We start from the raw sequence: 17,851 nt of genomic DNA on the forward strand, positions 1-17,851 counted from the left end.
AGCTGGTCCAAGCATCTCATTCCAGGCACCGGGCACGGGGAGGAAGACTCCTGCCCCAGCAGATGCAACAGGGAGAAGAACCGAGGAACCAAGTCGACACCAGAACTGAGAACCTCCCTGGGGCCGCAGAGGAGCGACTCAGCTCTCTCCTGCCGTTCGAGCCATGCCAAGGAAGGTAAGTCATCAGGGAGTCAAGGCCTCCCTGCCACGCCCTGCCTGAAGTCCTGGGAGCACCAGAGGCAGAGCAGCCTGGGCTTCTGCCGGTTCCTGTGACCCCAGGGACCTGACTCCCAAAGCTGGCATCAGTCACAGGAAAAGAATAAAGTACCAAAAAATCCACATGTGAAACATATGCGTACACTCAACGATGGTGCTACCATTGCTTCTTCTCCAGTGACAATGACACTGCCACTACTATTAATAATAATGAAGTATCCAGCAAGTGGCCCATCGTGTGACGTGCGCTGCGCTAAGCATTTCACAGACTTTTCAGTTAGACACCTAACACACCGTGACTTTGACACTGCGAGCAGCTCGCCTTCTAGTGAGGGAGCCGTGGCTCTGAGAGGCTGGGTGGCTTGTCCCAGGTCACACCGCAGGGCAGGGGCAGAAACTGGAGTCGAGTGGCGATTCCACAGCCCGGACCTGCAGCCTCTCCCTTGACCGTGCAGGAGTGACCGTGGCTGGCCACCTCTCCAGAAACCCTCAGGCCGCCTGCTGCTTTCTGCCACCTGTTCTCCCTTGTTCCTTCAAGACGAATGGGGTCTTGTCTGTATAGAAATGCAGGCCACAGGAGGAAGCTTCTGGGCTCCCGATGCCATCCCGATGTCACACAGCGCCATCCCGGGCCAGCTGCTGTGTGCGCCTGCCGTCCTTCCTGCCTTCTTTCCTGCCTTCCTTCCTTCCTTCCTTCCTTCGCAAACATTCGCTGAGCTCCTACTACAAGCCACACGGGCAGGCGATGGGGGTCGGGGAGGGGGCAGATGGAGCAGAAGCAGGCAGTGGGGGTGCCGGGAGAGCAGATACCGGGCTTGGAGGGGCCCCAGGCAAGGTCCATCTGACCTGTCTGTAACCTAACTGTGTCCAAAAGGAGAGAGGGCAGTAAGATGGGAGCTCTAGCAGTCAAGGTCACGAGTGTGTCCCATGGGATGTCCCTGGAGGGTGAGTGGGGGTGGTGGGCACTTCGCTTTGTACTCCAAACTCTTCCCTCACCTCCTGCCCCCAGGTCTGTCCACCCCCACCCCACAAACCCCTCCCTCTATCCCGTGCTCCCTTCTCGCCCAGAGCAGGGCACACGGGGCAGAGCTGAAGGTGTGGGCCCTGTGCCTCCCCCAAGGCTGTCATGGCCGGGCCAAGTTCCCCACCAGGAAGTCTCGGCGCTGCCTTCCAGCTGCCAGACCCCGGCAGGTCTCCTGTCCCTGGGCTGTTTCAGGGACGTGGCTACTGTCAGAGGTGTAGGGGCTGCAGGTCACAGCTCAGGCCCCAGTCACAGCGGGAGGAGAAAGCCGGTGTCAGCTCCCCTCCAGGGCATCTGGGGAGGGGGGAGAGGGGCTTCAGTTGCACCTGCCTCAGGGGGTGGGAGGGGGCTGCACCGGGAGACCTCCTGGCTGGAGGAGAAGGCTGGGGCCTCGGGGTCCGGCCTGTCACAGACGATTTCACAGCTGAGTAGGCTGGAAGCCCGCAGGGCTGTCCGTGGAGGGGAGTTGCTTCCAGACGCTCTGCTCAGAGTGAGAAGGCCACCAGGCGCCTCTGGGCCCACTGCTGGTTTTATAACCTGGGTGCCCGACACCCAGCAGGCGCCGGGCGGGCGCTGGGTCCGGCCCAGGCAGCCGCACTGCTCCTCTTTGGTGCCACGAGACCAGCCCACTCTTCTGGGGGGGGAGGCGTTTCATAGAACAGAATGAACAGCACGAAGGAGCTGCCTCTGGCTCCCCCCGGCCTGGCCATTCAACAGGAAGCCTTGCAACCCTTTGGCGACGGAGCTTTGGACGGCGCCCCAGGCAAAGCACTATTTTAATAACGTAGAGAGAGGACGCATACTTCTGCAACGGAAGTCTAGTTTTAAAATACGAGGAGCCAGACCCTCTAGGGGCCCGGACCCGTTGATAAACAGGGCGCTGACCCCCTTTCTCCAGCTGTCCTCATTAGCAGGCCTCTGGCCCTCAGAACGCACCCCCACCCTGAGACCCGCGGCTCCGCTGGGCCGTCTCGGCGGAGAGGCTCCTGCCTCCTTTCCAGAAGGAAATCTTTGTAGCAGTCCCAGCGGAAAAGTCAAAAGTTTGACTTGAAAAAAGGAGCTACTTCAAAAGCATTGTCAGACCGAGGTGAGGGTGCCTTTAAAAGGCATAAATTACACGGGTGTCCATTAGTCAACCCAGAGGCGAGCCCACAGTGGGGGCTCCGGGTGGGGGCGCCAAGGGGACGTGTGGGGACACATCTGGGGGAGGCGAAGCAAACAAAATACACGTTGAATAAAAGAGTAAATTAAACCGCTCTTGGAAAAAAAAGGGTAAATTAATGTGTTTATTACTTACTGCTTGGACTGCACGCATGTGTGCGTGCGTGCGTGTGTGTGTGCGTGTGTGTGGAGAAAAATGAAAGAAAAATGTAGGGTTTTTTCAATAATAAAAAGGGAGTTGCACCGCAGGGCCCCTAAAGCTTGTGAAAAATTAAACTCGACGGATTCAAACTGTCCTATTTCCACTTCAAAAGAGGAGAGGCACTGAGCTCTTCCCAACTTATCTTCAAACGCCCAGCACCCTAGAAAGTTTCTTTAAAAAAATAAAGCCTCCCGCTCCCCCAAGCACAGCACCGGTTACTGTGCCCGCCGTCTCTCCCTCCCCTAATTATACCCCTGTGAGGCTATTAATCAGCTGGTGAATTATTTAGCGAGTCATGCGCTGTCTTCAGCTGGTACAAACACACCGCATGCAAAGACTTGCTGCAAACGGGTAGGGGTCCCTCGGGGTCTCCCCTCTGCGGTAAGACAGCTTCCAGCTCGCCGAGGCTGCACTGCTGAAAACAACGAATCACTTTCCGCTTACCTCCTCAGATGGGCAGATTTACTTTGTCTTTCAACCCAGAAACTCTTTGCAAGTTTTTAACAAAAGAGAAAAGCTGGGGTATTGTCGAATCTTTCGTGTGCATTTAGTGATGAGAATATTAATTCCCCTTAAAAAAAAAAAAAAAAGCACTGTGGCTGAGCACTGATGCATGCTTCCTGGGGTGTGGACTCGCGGAAGGCTCTGGAAAACGCTCGTGATCACGCCAGTTTGGGGCTGGTTTGGCTTGTTTGTGTTCCGAAGGCCGCGTTGGCTGTGGTGAGGTCTCATTACCAGAAAGGGTGCACATCAGTCTTGAATCTCCATCAAATCTCCCACCTCTTTTCAGGTTCTATGAGGCCATGCGGGACCTTCTCCAGACAGAAATATTTGGGAAACACAGGGTAGACGGGAGGGGGCACAGGTAACACTTGGTAATGATCTGCCTTCCACACTATCTTTTCTACACACCAGGACTTGCACTTTTAGGGCGAAGTTACTACGCCAGTGAAATCACTGTTTTCTCACCTGAAAGTCAGTACGTGTCTGGCGTGTGCACCAAGGAATCTGGGCTTCCTTTAATTGAACGCCTTTAGCTGTTGGGGGTGGGGGATGCTGGCAAGGGTGGGGCTGGGTAAGGAGGTGAAGTGAGGTAGGGGCTCACTGTAACTTGGCCAACAAGCCAGGGTGGCAGATGCTGGAACACAGAGTTCTCCTGTCCGCTCCTGGAGCGACAGGAGATGTGAAAAGTCTGACTTCAAAACCCCACCCTGGGGACACACATTCACTGGTGGCTCCCCCACCTGACAATTCCAGCGTGTTCGGAGCACAGTGTGGACCGACCGAGACAAACATCTCACACACTCAGAGCAAAGACGGAAACAACGAGGGTGAGATACACCTCTGGCTGCCCCGGGTAGCCGGCCTCCAGAGACAGCCCAAGCGACGCTCGAGGAAAAACACAGCCAGAGCCGGGGCAGAGGCACCCTCCTGAACCGGGGAGAGGGCGGGCACCGCCAACCAGACCCAGCCATCCGCAACTAGGTTAGACCTACCACCAGCAGCCATGGGACTGTAATTCATGACTGAGATTCCCGGGAGAAGGCCTAAAAATAGAGCAATGCAGACTTCTTTCTGCTCAGGTGAGTTGAGGCCGTTAAAAAGGGCTGGTTTTATATTAAGTGAAAATTGGGAAACTACATTAAGTGCTTCCATCGGGAAGCTCTAGGTTTGTGGGATTAAGAAATGTCAGCCCTGGAGGCCCTTTGGAGCAACGAGGCCAGAGAAGGAGCTGGGGACGCCCTGGGGAGGCAGTGGCCACTGTGATGATGCAGAGGACTGAGACCCAGATGCTCCTCTGCCTGATTTCAGGGAGAAGAAAGGGACATCTGCACGCACGGCCACAGGACACCCTGGCCCGGAGCCCGCCAGCACCAGCCATCGAACTTGAAACGGCGTATAAGCAAAAGCAAAGCCCAGAAGCCTTGATTTATTCTGTTCCCACGTAAAAGTGACGGGAACTTCCCAGCAGCCAAGCCTGCGTGATGTGCGGCTCCACCCTGTGTCAGAGCGCCCGGCTCCCGTGGGCACTGTAGCACACGGAGTGCCACGCGGAGCCCCAGGGAACGTGTCTGCTGTGCTCGGCGCAGCTGGAATGGGAATGAGTCTAGGAGGTCAGACCTATTTCAAAGCCCAGAGCACAGACAAAGCATCCTCCCAACCCTCTGTCCACGGTGCTGACGCCAAGAGCCTAAGATCAAGAGATTTGGGACGAGCTGAGAGAGGGCCCTGGGGTCCTTGGCCCAGTAAATGTGGAAAGACGGGAAAACAACACTGTTATTAATTTTGCCACTGATTTGAAAGGAGGAGGTGTTGGCAGCACCTGTGAGGACAAAAAAGAACACAGCTAAGTCTGTGGAGGTCACGACTGGGACACAGCATCGCACGGCCCCTCGGGGGGAATGAGGGGAAGTGCCTCCGTGGGGAGAAAGATGACATCTGGATCTATCCTCTGAGCTGCTGGTGGTGACGGTGACAGCAGGGGGGCCGAGCGGCACTGTCACAAGCACACTGCCAGTCCCCGGGGCTTGCAGCTCCGAGGCAAGCGGAGAGAGGGCAGGAGCCTGCAAGGGCAGGAACCCCGGGGAGATGGGCAGCAGGTGTGGCCAGGAGCATGGGGCAGAGTCCCCAGCAGAAGAGATCCGGCCCCCAGAAGGGCACCGACTGCCTGGCTTGGAGGGGGCGGCGCTGAGGGTGGGCTTCTACACGGCAGGACGCTCCGGCGGCGGCATCTGCCAGCTCCACGGTGCTGGCGCTCTGCCCCAGGGGGGAGACCTCTGCACCCTTACAGGCATCTCTGCCCCGGTCTCTGCGCTCCCTGGACCTTGCAGGGCTTCTGGAACCTCCTGGGTCTCACGTGTGAAAACAAAGACCGGGGGCTCCCAGGAGGCCGCTGGCACTCGGCAGAGGTGTCTGCCCAGGGCTCCGAGGAGGGAGACCGGAGGCGCCTCAGTGGCCCAGCAGGAGGCGGGGTGGTAGCACTGTGTCTCTCCCTCCCAGGAGTTCTGTCCACGGGCAGAAAGCGTTCAGGACGAGCCGGCTGCTCTCGAGTACTCGGGAGGACCTCCTGATCCAGGCAGTGCTGGGAGGATGAGTTCCCTCTGCCCCCGCCTCACCCTTGCCCAGAGACGAGAGTCACTCATCCGACTGGCCCCGTCCCTCTGGCTGCCCCCACAGCTGGCTGGCCCTCATCCTCAGTGTGGAGGAGGGACCCCCTTTCCACCTCCACCTCCACTCAGCCGGGCCCCTCCTGGGGAGGCCTGGGCTGGGCTCCCCATCCCTGCCCGCAGGGTGTGGCCGTTTGTTGTCAGGTGCCACCTCTGCATCCCGGCTGGCCTATCCCGGGGCCTGGACTCGGGGGCCCGAGCCCTCAGATCCCTGCCACATTCTCTATCCAGCGCTCCCAGCAGACTCTGGGTCTGTCTCCTAATGGATTCAGAGCACAGGGTTGTGAGGTGGCTGATTCCCACCCCAAACCCCAGACGCCAGCAATGCTGGGCTCAAGAAGCTTCCAGCTGTGGTCACCAGAGGTTCCCATGTTCAGTCCGACCCTCCCCTCAATCTCATGGGTGGGTCCCCCACTCGCCCTCTGCCAGCCGAGCGCGCTGGTTTCTCAGCATCACCACCGCCCACTAAGGAGACCTTGTTAGCGGTGATGGATGTAAACGCATCCTTTGTCATCCCTGCGAGGTCAGGAGTAGTGAAATGACAGAATTTATTGCTTCTGTTAGGAAGATATGATATTGGCTGTTGCTGTTTTGCGTCTTTAATTTTGTAGGAAGTGCAGGAGGATTGTGCTACGTAGTCCAGGTAAACAGAAGGCTGAGGAGGAAAACATTTAGCACAAAGCAGTGAAGATGAAAGCTACTGCAGTCCCGCTCACGTCATAGAAAACTGGGAACTGTGCACGCAGTCTCCACTGCTGACACCAAAAATAAACGACAAAAACCACACACAGAGAAACAGCTCTGCCTCTCGGCCACCGGTGAGCAGACTCCTTGCTTATTCTTAGCGGTCAGAGGGAGAGAGGTTCACAGACGCTGCTGGCTTTGAAGATGGAGGAAAGGGCCTCTGGCAGCTGGAAGAGGCAAGGAAACAGACTCTCCCCAGAGAACCTCTCAGGGAGACGTGCAGTCCTGCCAATGTGGCTGTTTTAGGCCTTCCAACCTCCAGGACTTAAAGACAGCACGTCTGTGTCGTTTCACACCACGAAGCCGGTCCTGGCGGCGAAGAGCCGCACAGCACCCAGAGGCGGCGACGCCGCGGAGGCCTGAGCGGCCCAGGCGCGGGTGGCAGGGTGCCCCTCAGCTCCGTGCAGCGAGGCACACCGCTGGCAGGCCCCCACGCGCCCTAAGATGATCGGGCTGTCTGCGAACCTGAGGAGGTACGGGGGGTGCGTTATAGTACCACGGAAGGCGCGCAGATTTGGAAACCACCTAAATATTTAGTTGTTTGTAACTTTTTGTTTTGAAAAAAAATTCAAAAGTACAGAGAAGCCGCAAGAAGCGTCCAAGCCTGCGCGCCCTCGCCGCAGATTGACGCACCGTCGACACTGCCTCAGCTGCTTGGCCGTTGTCCTTCCTTCTGAGCCATGAAGCGCTCTCTCGTGGAGAACCAAACAAATTACCATCCAGTCCGTGCGGCTGGAATACTGCGCCGCACATTTAAAGGGACGTAAATCCGTTAACTCGTGATCGTATTCACTCATTTAGTCCAGAAATGTGCTCTACGGTGCTGGTGAGCACCAGCACCCCACCCGGTAAAGGGGGAGCGGGCATTGCTGGGGGGCGACTGTGCTTGCGTTGGCGTCAGGCCTGGTCCCTGCGGCTTGCACTCTCACTCTCCGTAACAGTGTGGCTCCCACGCGCCGGGCACACGCATCCTGGACCTTGCAACCTGGGCTTCCTGCCCGCACCTCACCTCCAAGAAGCCTGGGCCACGTGGCCGGTGGGGGCAGCGCTGGCATCTGAACCAGGCAGGGGGGCAGCAAAGCTCCTCGCCCAGGGCTCCTGCTCCCATCCCGTCCTCTTCCCGCCCCTGTGACTCAGGAGGGAGCAGACGCTCGCTGGGACCACTGGGTCTCACTACACAGGCCACAGTGTCTGGCGGACCCAACTCCGCCTCCCTTGAACTTCACCCCGGAGACTAGAACATCGCCCTCCCCAGGGGGCTCTCTGAGCCAGTGGGAGCGAGCAGCCTGTCCCGTGCTTCCTCATCAACTCGCTCCGTCCATAAAACGGCAGGAGGAGGCCACGCACCTCCACCCAGATGTGCCCCCCCCGTCACCACATTATCCTTTGCGATGGCAGCTTCTTTCTGGTCGGCTCTCTTCACAGCAAGTACCTGTTCATATCAGACTTGATAACAGGCTTGTGCTGACTGCCCGGAGGAGCCACAGCACTTCGCCCAAGTGGGAGACGTGGGTGAGTGTGCGGAGGCGCCCGCCCCAGGCAGGAGCCCAGCCTGGGGTGAACTGGCTCCGTGGCCTTCGGAAGCTCGGTCTCCTCTCCGTGGCTTATTTGTGGACTCAGGAAACCAAACAGAATGATCTCAAAGGTGCCCCCAGGGGTGGGGTCCGGGGAATGCTTTCAGAGCGGAGGTCACAGAGGGGCTCTGGGAAGATGACCTCCCCTGAGGACCAACAGCTGGTCCGTCCTCATCTCTGCAAAGCTGTCTGAACCTTCCGGCTTCTGACTGCTGATTAAATCGGAACATTTGCCCACAGTCTGTTTGTACACTAAACGATGAAAGATGGGGGCAGCCCTGGGGCCTCTCTGGCTCTTGATTTTACAGTTACGGAAAGCAAGCCTTCTCGAGTCACGGAAACATCCCACACCACTGGTGAAACACGTCGCATCCGCGGACTGCCCTCACTCGGGACACCCTCGGACGCCAACAGGACTGACCAGGGAGCAAAAACAGAGCTTCGACCTGGGGGAAAGGCCCCATTTCCATTTCCCGGTTGTTTCCCCAGTTTGAGCCCCCAGGTGCCCAGCAAGCCTCACACGGAGCAGTTTCTCTCCAGAGCCGGGAGGGCGGTGGTGGGTCTGAGAAGCCTGCCTACCTGCTGTCTCCTTTTCGAAAAAGGGCAGGATCATCTCGCAGTATTTCGACTTGTCTGCCACGGCCTCTTTGAGCAGTTGTCCACAGCAGACTGGAGGAGAGAGGAACAGAAAGACACCCGTTAAATTTTAAACAGAAAGAAGAATGAGAAAAATAAAAGAACCCCGCAGTGCTGCCTGTTGGGGGGGGGGGGAAGGCCACCAAAAAAAATATAAAAGGGTTTTTCTCTGAGTGTGGGTGTGTGTCCAAGTGAAAGTAAGTATCAAAGAGGAATTGGAAATAAAAAAGTATCCGAGGAGGAAGATGTGGAATGAAAAAGAATGCGTTTGGCAAAGAATATATTAAAGATGGACGGTGACAGGATGTCACCACCAGAGAAGGCCCCGCAGGGCCTCGGCCACACCTAGGCCTGCTGAGCGCAGCCCTGGCGGGCATGGAGCATGCATGTCAGGGTGGAGAACCGCGTGGACCCACATGACATGCCACGGGTGTGCTGGTGTTCACACTGCTATTACGCACGGGGTGGGGGGTGGGAACCCATGCTGTTTCCCAGGGGAGGATGGGACCACAGACAGGACCAGCTCCTATAACAAAAGGACCACAGGCGTCTTCCTATCACGAGAACCACTATGTCCCTAGACCCCAGCCAGGGCCAACACATGGGGGCGTCAGCAAACAGGTGTGCAATGAATAAACCCAGCTGCCCTTTCCTTGGCTATGAAAACCTTTAATAGCCAAAGCTGGAAGGGTCCAGCCACGTTTTCCGGAGTTATTCATTGCACAGCCTTGCCTTTCTTAACTTTAAAGCTAAGGCCTTTAGTTCCTATATTAAAGAAACCAAAGGTGATCCTAAAATTAGCTGGATGAAGTGAATGTTGAAGACAGCGACCACTGCGAGAGATGCATTCCTCCACAGTGACCTGTTTCATTCCCTGTGTGATGGTAGTGGCCACATCCAAAGCGCCCGGCAGCCGCACCCGCCAAGGGGGACGTAAGTAATAACAAAGGCTGACGGAAGCCGGGCCCTTTCTACACGCCGAGCACTGTGCTAAGCACGCTGTGTTACTCAGTCCTCACAATGACCTGCTGCTTTCTAGACGAGGAAACTGAGAACCAAAGAGGGACCAAGCACCCAAGCTGTTCTAGGTCCCAGAGCCAGCGAGCAGCAGAGCTGGATGCAAAGCCAGGTCTGTGTGACATCAGACGTATGCTTAGCCTCTAGTTCTGGCCAGGAAGGAGGAACAGGTATCCTGTTTACCATCTGTCATGAGAAGCCGTAAAACTAAACAAAATCCATGAAGCAGCTCTTTTTCAGGCACTTGATAGCAGATGGCACAGGGCTGTGATCCTTCAGAGAAGGGAATCGCACTCACCCTGGGTTTCTGCCTATGGGCACTTCACAAAGCACAGCACGGGCGGAGGGGAACCCAACCAGAGCAGCAGAAAACAAGGCCTGGAGTTTGGGGCCCTGAGACAGCTGGACTTTGTGCGACAGGATAATGGGCGGAAGGCAGGGTGCAGAGGAGGAGTTTCGGGAATCTGCACAAGGGCGCACTAGCGTCTCCGGTCAGTGCAGCGCTGGGCACATGTAGGGAGAGACCCCGCATGGCCTGGCAGAGAAAAGCTCCTGGGAAGCTGCGAACCGAGTAGAGACCCACATTGTGCAGGGAGGTGCTGGCACTCTGACAGCCGGAGTCAGAGACCTTGCTGAACCCCAGACGTTCAGCTGAGACCCGAGAAAGGCCACACTGTAGGTGCAGGGATACACAAGCCTTAGAGGAAGCACTAATCCCACCTCAACACAGACCAAAAATAAGCCTCAATAGGATTATGTTAATCCTCCAGCAAATTAACCGCCTGTGAGAACTCCATTCTTTTTAATGCAATATTCTCAAAGCAGGATCACACGATCCAGACTCTCAAGAATGTGAGAACCACAATGTATAGCACATAATAAAAAAAAAAACTACTTGACATGCAAAATACAAAACAAAACAAAATAAAACACACCAGGAAACTGTGACCCCCTGCAAGGAGAGAAAGCAGGCCACAGAATCAGATCAAGAGGTCACATAGATCTCAGAAGTTGCACATAAGAACTACAAAATGGCTGTTGTGAATGTTTAAACTTTAAAAGAAAAGATAATTGAAATGAATGAAAAGATGGGAATCTCAGCAGAGAAATGATAACTATAAAAAAAAAAAAAAAAAGAACCAGATGAAATTTTCAGAACTGGAAAATACAATATCTCAAATGGAAAACATCACTGGATGGGCTGCAATCAGCAAATCTGAAGAGATGAAAACAGGCAATAAAAAATACCCAGACTGAAGCCAAGAGAAGGTGGGGAGGGACTGGAAGAAGAAGAAAGCCTTAGGGACCTGGAAGACAGCAGCAAACAGTTTAACATACATGTAATTGGAATTCCAGAAAGGGGAGAGAAAGGGAGGGAGAGAGAGAGAGAATATTGAGAAAATAATGGGAGGAGAATTTCAAAACCTGATTTAAAATATCAACCCACAGGTCCAAGACTCTCTGATACCCAAGCAAAACACAAAGTAAACCACACCTTGGTACATCATAGTTAAATTTCTGAAAACTAAAGAGGGAGAGAAAATCTTAAAAGCAGCTAGGGGTGGGGGGTAAGACGCTTTATATATAAGGGAACAAAGAGAAAAATAATCTGAGTTCTCATCAGAAGCAATGCAAGTCATAATACGATGGGATGACATCTTTAAAGTGCTGAGAGGGGAAAAAAAGCCTGTCAGCATAGATTTCTATATGCAGCAAAAACATCCTTCAAGAATGAAGGTGAAATAAAGACATTTTCAGACAGACGAAAGCTGCATTTCGCCAGCAGACTTGCACTACGAGCAACGTTAGGGGAAATTCTTTCGGCTGAAAGAAGATGGTATCAGATGGAAACCTGGATCTAAACAAAGGAGTCAGAAGTGTTGACACTGAGTCTGTATAAAAGCCCTTTTCTCCCACTGCTTGACTTCAAAAAACAAAAACAAAAAAGACTGTTTAAAGCAAAAATAATTACAATGTGTTGTAGGGTTTACAACAGATGTAGAAGTAGAAGGTGTGACAAAACAGCAGCACAAAGGGCCAGAGCGAGGAGGGAAAGGGAAACCCAGGCTGGCAGGCCCGTGTGTCACACAGAGGAGGTGGCACGCCAGCTCACGGCAGAGCATGGTAAGTGAGGGATGACATCTAACCCCTAGAGCAACCACAGACAAACAAGCAAAGAGATACAGCTAAGCAGGCAGCAGAGGAAATAAAATGGACTGCTAAAAAGTATTTGATCCATCCAAAAGTTGGCAGGAGAACAAAGAACAGGTTACACAAACAGAAGACAGAAAACCAGGACGGCAGACTTGAAACCAACTATATATAAAATCTCTTTAAATGGAAATGGACTAAACACTTCAACCAGAAGGCAGAAAATGTCAGACTGAATTTTTTTTAAAGCAGGACCCAATTAGGTGTCACTATAAGGCACATGTTTAGAAAATAAGGCAGACAGTTTAAAAGAAAAAGGACAGAGGACACTTATCAGACAAAGCAGACGTCAAGAAACTGAGTATTACTGAGAGGCGGAGGAGCATGGCCTCATGAGAACAGGATGATTCCGTCAAGAAGCGATGCCAGTGCTCAGTGTACACGCACACAGTATCACAGCCTCAGATTGCATGGAGCAAAGACTGGCAGAGAAATGGGCAAACTCACAGTCAGAGTCGGAGAGTTCAATGTACCTCTCTCAGATGCTGAAATAATAAGTAGCGAGAAGGCGTTAAGGACAAAGAAGCCATGAACACCACCATCAAGCATTTCATCCTGACTGGCGTTCTTAGAGCACGATATCCAGCAATACCAGAATATGTACTGTTTCCAAGCGTACGCAGAGTTTGCCAACACAGAGCAAATGCTGGGCCATAAAAAGGGATCAATCAATTTCAAAAGACTTAAATCACACAGGGTGTGTTCTCTGACCCCAAGGGAATTCAACAACAACAACAATCTGGAAAATTCCCAAATATTTGGAAACCAAGCAATATATTTCTAAATAATACACGGGTCAGAAAAGAAACCGCAAAGGAGATTAGAAAATATTTTCAACTGAATAATAAAACACAATGTATTAAAATTTTGTGAGATGCAGCTAAAGAAGAGTTGAGAAAACTGTGTAAAAGTAAGTGCTTTTATCAGGAAAGGATGGTTTAGAACCCTCGCACATGGCCACCTCACTCTACTACCTCTCGTGAAGAAAGACTTCCGAGAGGGTCCAAGTACGAAGGCTGCAGACACAGAAGACCTGGGACTCTGCCAGGGCCAGCCCCGCCTCGGCTCACTCCTTCCCCTCCCCCAGCCCAGCAGGACCCACCTCTGTCCTGAAGTTCCTCTCATTCTCCCTACATTGTCCCCATCTGTGTACCAAATACAGTGCACTGTGTGCAGCAGGCACTCAATGACTAATATCAGTTGTATTTTAACAGAATTTTTCATGGTTGTTTCTGGTTAGAAAATTCATGCTCGATGCAGGAAAAAAGAATCAGAATTGATAACACATAGCTCTATGGAGATAACCGGCTTGCTGTATGGATGGTCCTTCAGACTTTTTCTGAGCACAGGCTAACATATTTTTGAACAAAAACGAGACCATCCCCTGAACACTGCTGAGCGACTTGCTTTCCACCCCACCCTCGTGTAACAACACATCACGGACATCCAGGCACTTTACAGGTTTCTTTCTAATAGCTGCCCATCGCTTACTTAACCCTCTTATGAACAGAACTGGGATTGTCTTTTATTGTTCATTACACAGTCTTCGCATCTTTCGCCGAGTATTTGGGTGTTTCAGCAGAATAAAATCCTAGGTGTGAAATCACGGGACCAAAAGATGTGCACAGCGAATATGTTAATCAAGAGTGACCTTCATCTTCAAAAAGATGTGCCTGTTTATAACACGAGATCCGCGTTGGAGTGAATGCTAGGTTGTTTGGAGATGTTTTCCGATGACTGAGAGGTTCATAAACGCGGAGATTAGAACCAAGTCAGAGGATGGCCGGGGGCTGAGGGGGTGGGATGGGGCAGGCGGTTCCCGGAGCCTTGGGTGCAGTCAGGCCTCTGCCAAGAGACCTCAAGCTCAGTGCTTGCCTCTGCCAACCACAGGTCCCTAAATAGGTTTACGGAAATCTCACAATGCCTTGTATTTATCAAGAACATCTCTGAGAAATGTGAACTTTCTAGGTTACTCTCCAAATGCTCAATTATTGCAAAGAGCCCCAGAATGGCCCTTCTGCTCCAAAGCAAAAACCACGATGAGCTCTTCTTATTTTCATTTTTGGAAAAAAATCTAGGCAGGTGATTTCATTTCTTTATGATGGGCGTGCTGAAAACAGTATAGATTAAAAAATACTTTCCTTGAATGAGAGCGTCCGCATAAACAAAATTTTGCCAGCAGAGTGACAGTGAGTTGCATTAAGCTGGGCGCCATGTGAAGGTACTGCTGTCGTGGTGTCAGGCCCTCCCTCTGCCGTTAAGGGGCTGCCCACTACAGCTCCGCGCGTGTCTTCACAGAGCAGTAAGTGCAGGCGCTTACACAAGCACGCGGGTGCAGCTGCAAGCAGGCTGCTGCTCGTTCTTAACAAAGGGGTCGTCCTTCCCCATGGCTGGAAAGGCAGCCTTACAGTACTCTTAAGAGGTGAACTCAGACGGAGGAGGAATCATCTGATAATGCCATTAAAATAAAACCACTGACACAAGTAAAAGCCTTTTTTTCCCTAAAGGGCCCAGTCTATTTTTCCATATTTGTCAAATCAGAATCCTACTCTTTAGTATTTTTACTAAAACACTAATACGACCGTTACTACTTTTTTCATACTAATCAGAATAATTGCTCAGCTCTCTGAGCCTTCAATTTATGGGTATGATTTCTGTCATTGATTCCTGGCTAAGGAATCTCAGTGGCTTTTGGAATTTTAAGTTGGAGGAGATGTAATTGAAAGCATTTTTATTCAAAACTTGATCTTTCTGGGATGGTATACACATATATACATATACATATATAGTGTGTGTGAGAGTATACACATGTATCTGTGTGGTGTGTGTGCACACTTTGGGGGCTACAGATGCATGTTTACATATGTGGGGTGCAGGGCTCACGTCCCCTTGGTGAATAAAGCAGGGCTACTTAGACTCCTGGAGCATTTGAAGTGGGAGGTGTCCAGTGCCTTTGCCTCCGTCCAGCACTGTGTCTGCTACAGCCTCCTTTCCACCCTTTACCCTCCTGAAGCCAGGCTGGCATCCACGACTGCCTGGGACCACCCCAGGAAAGACCTGGAGAACTGATTTCAATATTTTCTCTCCTCCTGGTAAAATATTCATTGAAACGGTGCTGAGCGAGAAGTCTTCCTCTGGTTCAGAAATCGTCTGCCTGTCAGCACGCTGACCCAGGTTGGGGGAGCCACGCGAGGCGGGAGGAAATAAACAAACAGCAGGTCCCCATTATGCGAGACTGCAGGGGCAGGACGGAAGCACCTCTGGGGCCGAGCACAGAAAAATCACTGCTCCAAAGGACAAGAAAAATGAGGATTAGGAAACGTTCCAGCCCTCTGGGCTGTGGACATGTTTTTATCGGTTAATGTTTTTATGGCAATGACCTTTGGGAGGAAAAACCCTTATCCCTGCAAAGATGGATTAATGGGAAATGGTTCAGAGCAGAGAGCAAGAAAGAGAGGTGATGCTGACCTCCGCCTCCCGCTCCGTAACCCGGGAAGGCTGGCTCCGGGGCACTCACCGTTGACGAGGCCGTACTTCTGGGCCAGGAGGGCGGCCTGCAGACTCTTCCCGCTGCCCACGGGCCCGCACAGCAGCACCCTCGGGGTGAACGGGGCATTAGATCTATGGATGCTTTGGACATAGGTCAGAGCTGGAAGAGAGAATATGTGAGGATAATAAACCCGGGTCCTTAAGAAGGGGAACCAGCCGACTCTGCCTCTGCTCGGGTCTCGTGACGGCAGGAATTATTTCTGTCTTTTACAGCTTCATGGAAACCCTCTGTGCATCTGCCAAGCAGCCACAGGGCGAAGCTGCGGGGGGAGGAATTACCCTTCCGGCCTGGGTACCAAGGCGGGAGGGGGCAATGATGCACAGAAGCCACCCTCTGAGCAGAGCCCTGCCCTGGAATTCCTCTCCCACAGCACGGTGTCCACACTTCCCTCCTGGTCCAAGGAAGGCTGCAGTGTTGTTGGGGGCTGGTCCCGGGACGCGGGACACACTCCGAATATTGGGTTGAGAAGATTAAATTGTATCCAGGCTGAGCCTCACCCTGAAACCCTGGGACCGGGCTGACCTAGAGTCAGACACGAACTTTGATAAATGCACAGGCCGCACTGGGGCCTGGCACGCGGGGACTTCTAAAGGACTCGGGAATTGGTGGAGAATAATTGGCAGCCGTGCTCCGGTGACACCAACTTTGTTGCAAGCCTCCAAAGAGGCTGCGATCAAACAGGTCCCGGGAGCAGGCAGGTGGGGCCGTGTGGCCCTGGCCCGTGGTGCCTCCGGCATCTGATGAGCAAGGAAGTGGGGAGACGGAGGTGAGGCGCCTGAGCCGTGGGGAGCCCTGGATGCCAAAAGCCACTGAACATCAAACCAGGTCACCTCCCACCCAGAGCGGAGGGTGGAGGAGGGGGTGTGAGAGCAGGCTGAGGATGTCCTTAAAGGGCAGCCACTCCGCGTGCTGAGGCCGAGGGCAGATCAGCTCCCCGCCCACCTCCCATCAAAACCCGGTTTCCCTCCCCAGGCCCGCCTCCTGCCAGGGACCCAGACCAACCTGTGCCAGGTCGGCTGAGGGTGGCCCTGAGACACCTTCCTGCCTGCAAATGGATTTCGCCCAGGATGAGGGGCCGAGCCCACATGCCGCCTTCAGGAACCCTGCGACCCTGCAGCCTGTGGCAGGGGGCAGGGTTTGCCAGCCTCGCACTCTTGACGTCTGGGCCACCTCCCTGGCCTCTACCATCAGGTGCCAGTGGCGTGCCCCCTAGCTGTGACAGCCACAAACGCCTCTAGACGTCGCCAAATGTCCCCCGGGGGTAGGAGGGCAAAATTGAGACCCACTGGGAGATGTTCACCGGTCAAATTTTGAACTCGCCAATCCTTGTAGGATTTTTTTGATTGGAAGGATCATCAGAGACACTACGACCCCCCTCTTTTAGAGCTAAATGCACAGGTAAGCCGCCCGTCTTCAAGGTCAGGGTGACAGTCAGCATCGTCACGGCGAGCAGGCATTCACCACCAAGCTAGACCCTCTCCCGGCCTTAACAGCTCTGATCCGAGCACAGTCCCACGAGGGATGCGTTCTTCTTGTCCCCCTTTCACAGAGACTTGGCGGGGCTGGGGCAGCTCTCCCAAACCCGCTGCCATGGGGGCACTTCCCACCGCTAAGACTAACCCGGAGGAAGAGATCTGAGCAAGGCTGCCTTGCTTCTCAGGCCATCCGTGACCCAGCACATCTGAAGGGCACCAACACTACAGGCGAAGCAGCCAGCTCACAGATGATGCTTAATTTACAGCAAATAACTAAGTTAATTAGAAGTAATGATCCCCCAGACAGTCTCAACATCTAATTATTCTTTTTAAAAATATGTGGTTGATGGATGCACTGCAGAGATTAAAAAAACAACACAGAGAGAATTTGGCATTCCAATTTTCAATTTATCTCTCTGCATTATTAATTAATAATAATTAATATTCAGACACTCACATTTTTATTTACAATTCCAGGCATGAATTCTTTATGAACGATCATCTGAACTTTTAAATTTAATTAAGTAATTTGGAAGTAATTAATGTGTAAATTCAGAATCATGGCATAAGATAAATGCTGTGGTTGTTTATCTTTAGAGTGCAGTGTCTGCTACTAAAGACCCTTCCGAGATGCAAAATCACTGGAAATTTATAAGGCACCCGCATGCCTGGCAGTCTTTAAAGTAGCATCATTCTCCAGACATCCTCCATCACTGACTGACCCCTTCGGAGGGCCAGGCTGCGCCGTCTCTGGCTCTCAGTAAAGCACAGTTGCTCAGATGAGTCCACTGGCAGGTGGGTGCCAGTGGGAGGGCTGGTCAAGGGAGCTCAGACCACCTCCCACCAAAACAAAACTTCTTGAAGAGATCTGAGAGAA

At 52.9% G+C, this 17,851-nt stretch overlaps 1 protein-coding gene across 10 annotated transcripts in view; it reads right to left on the reverse strand.

The window, feature by feature from the left end:
• Nucleotides 1-17,851, reverse strand: part of AK8 (adenylate kinase 8) — a 117,720-nt gene that overhangs the window by 57,359 nt on the left and 42,510 nt on the right. For all 10 annotated transcript variants that reach the window (XM_032478734.1, XM_032478729.1, XM_032478730.1 and 7 more), the window contains 2 exons: nt 15,467-15,598; nt 8,665-8,754 (listed from right to left, as the gene is read on the reverse strand). In XM_032478734.1, the coding sequence (XP_032334625.1) occupies nt 8,665-8,754; nt 15,467-15,598 (222 nt within the window). The remainder of the gene's footprint in view (nt 1-8,664; nt 8,755-15,466; nt 15,599-17,851) is intronic.

Source organism: Camelus ferus, chromosome 4 (genome assembly GCF_009834535.1).
Source record: "Camelus ferus isolate YT-003-E chromosome 4, BCGSAC_Cfer_1.0, whole genome shotgun sequence".
NCBI classification, from domain to species: Eukaryota; Metazoa; Chordata; class Mammalia; order Artiodactyla; family Camelidae; genus Camelus; species Camelus ferus.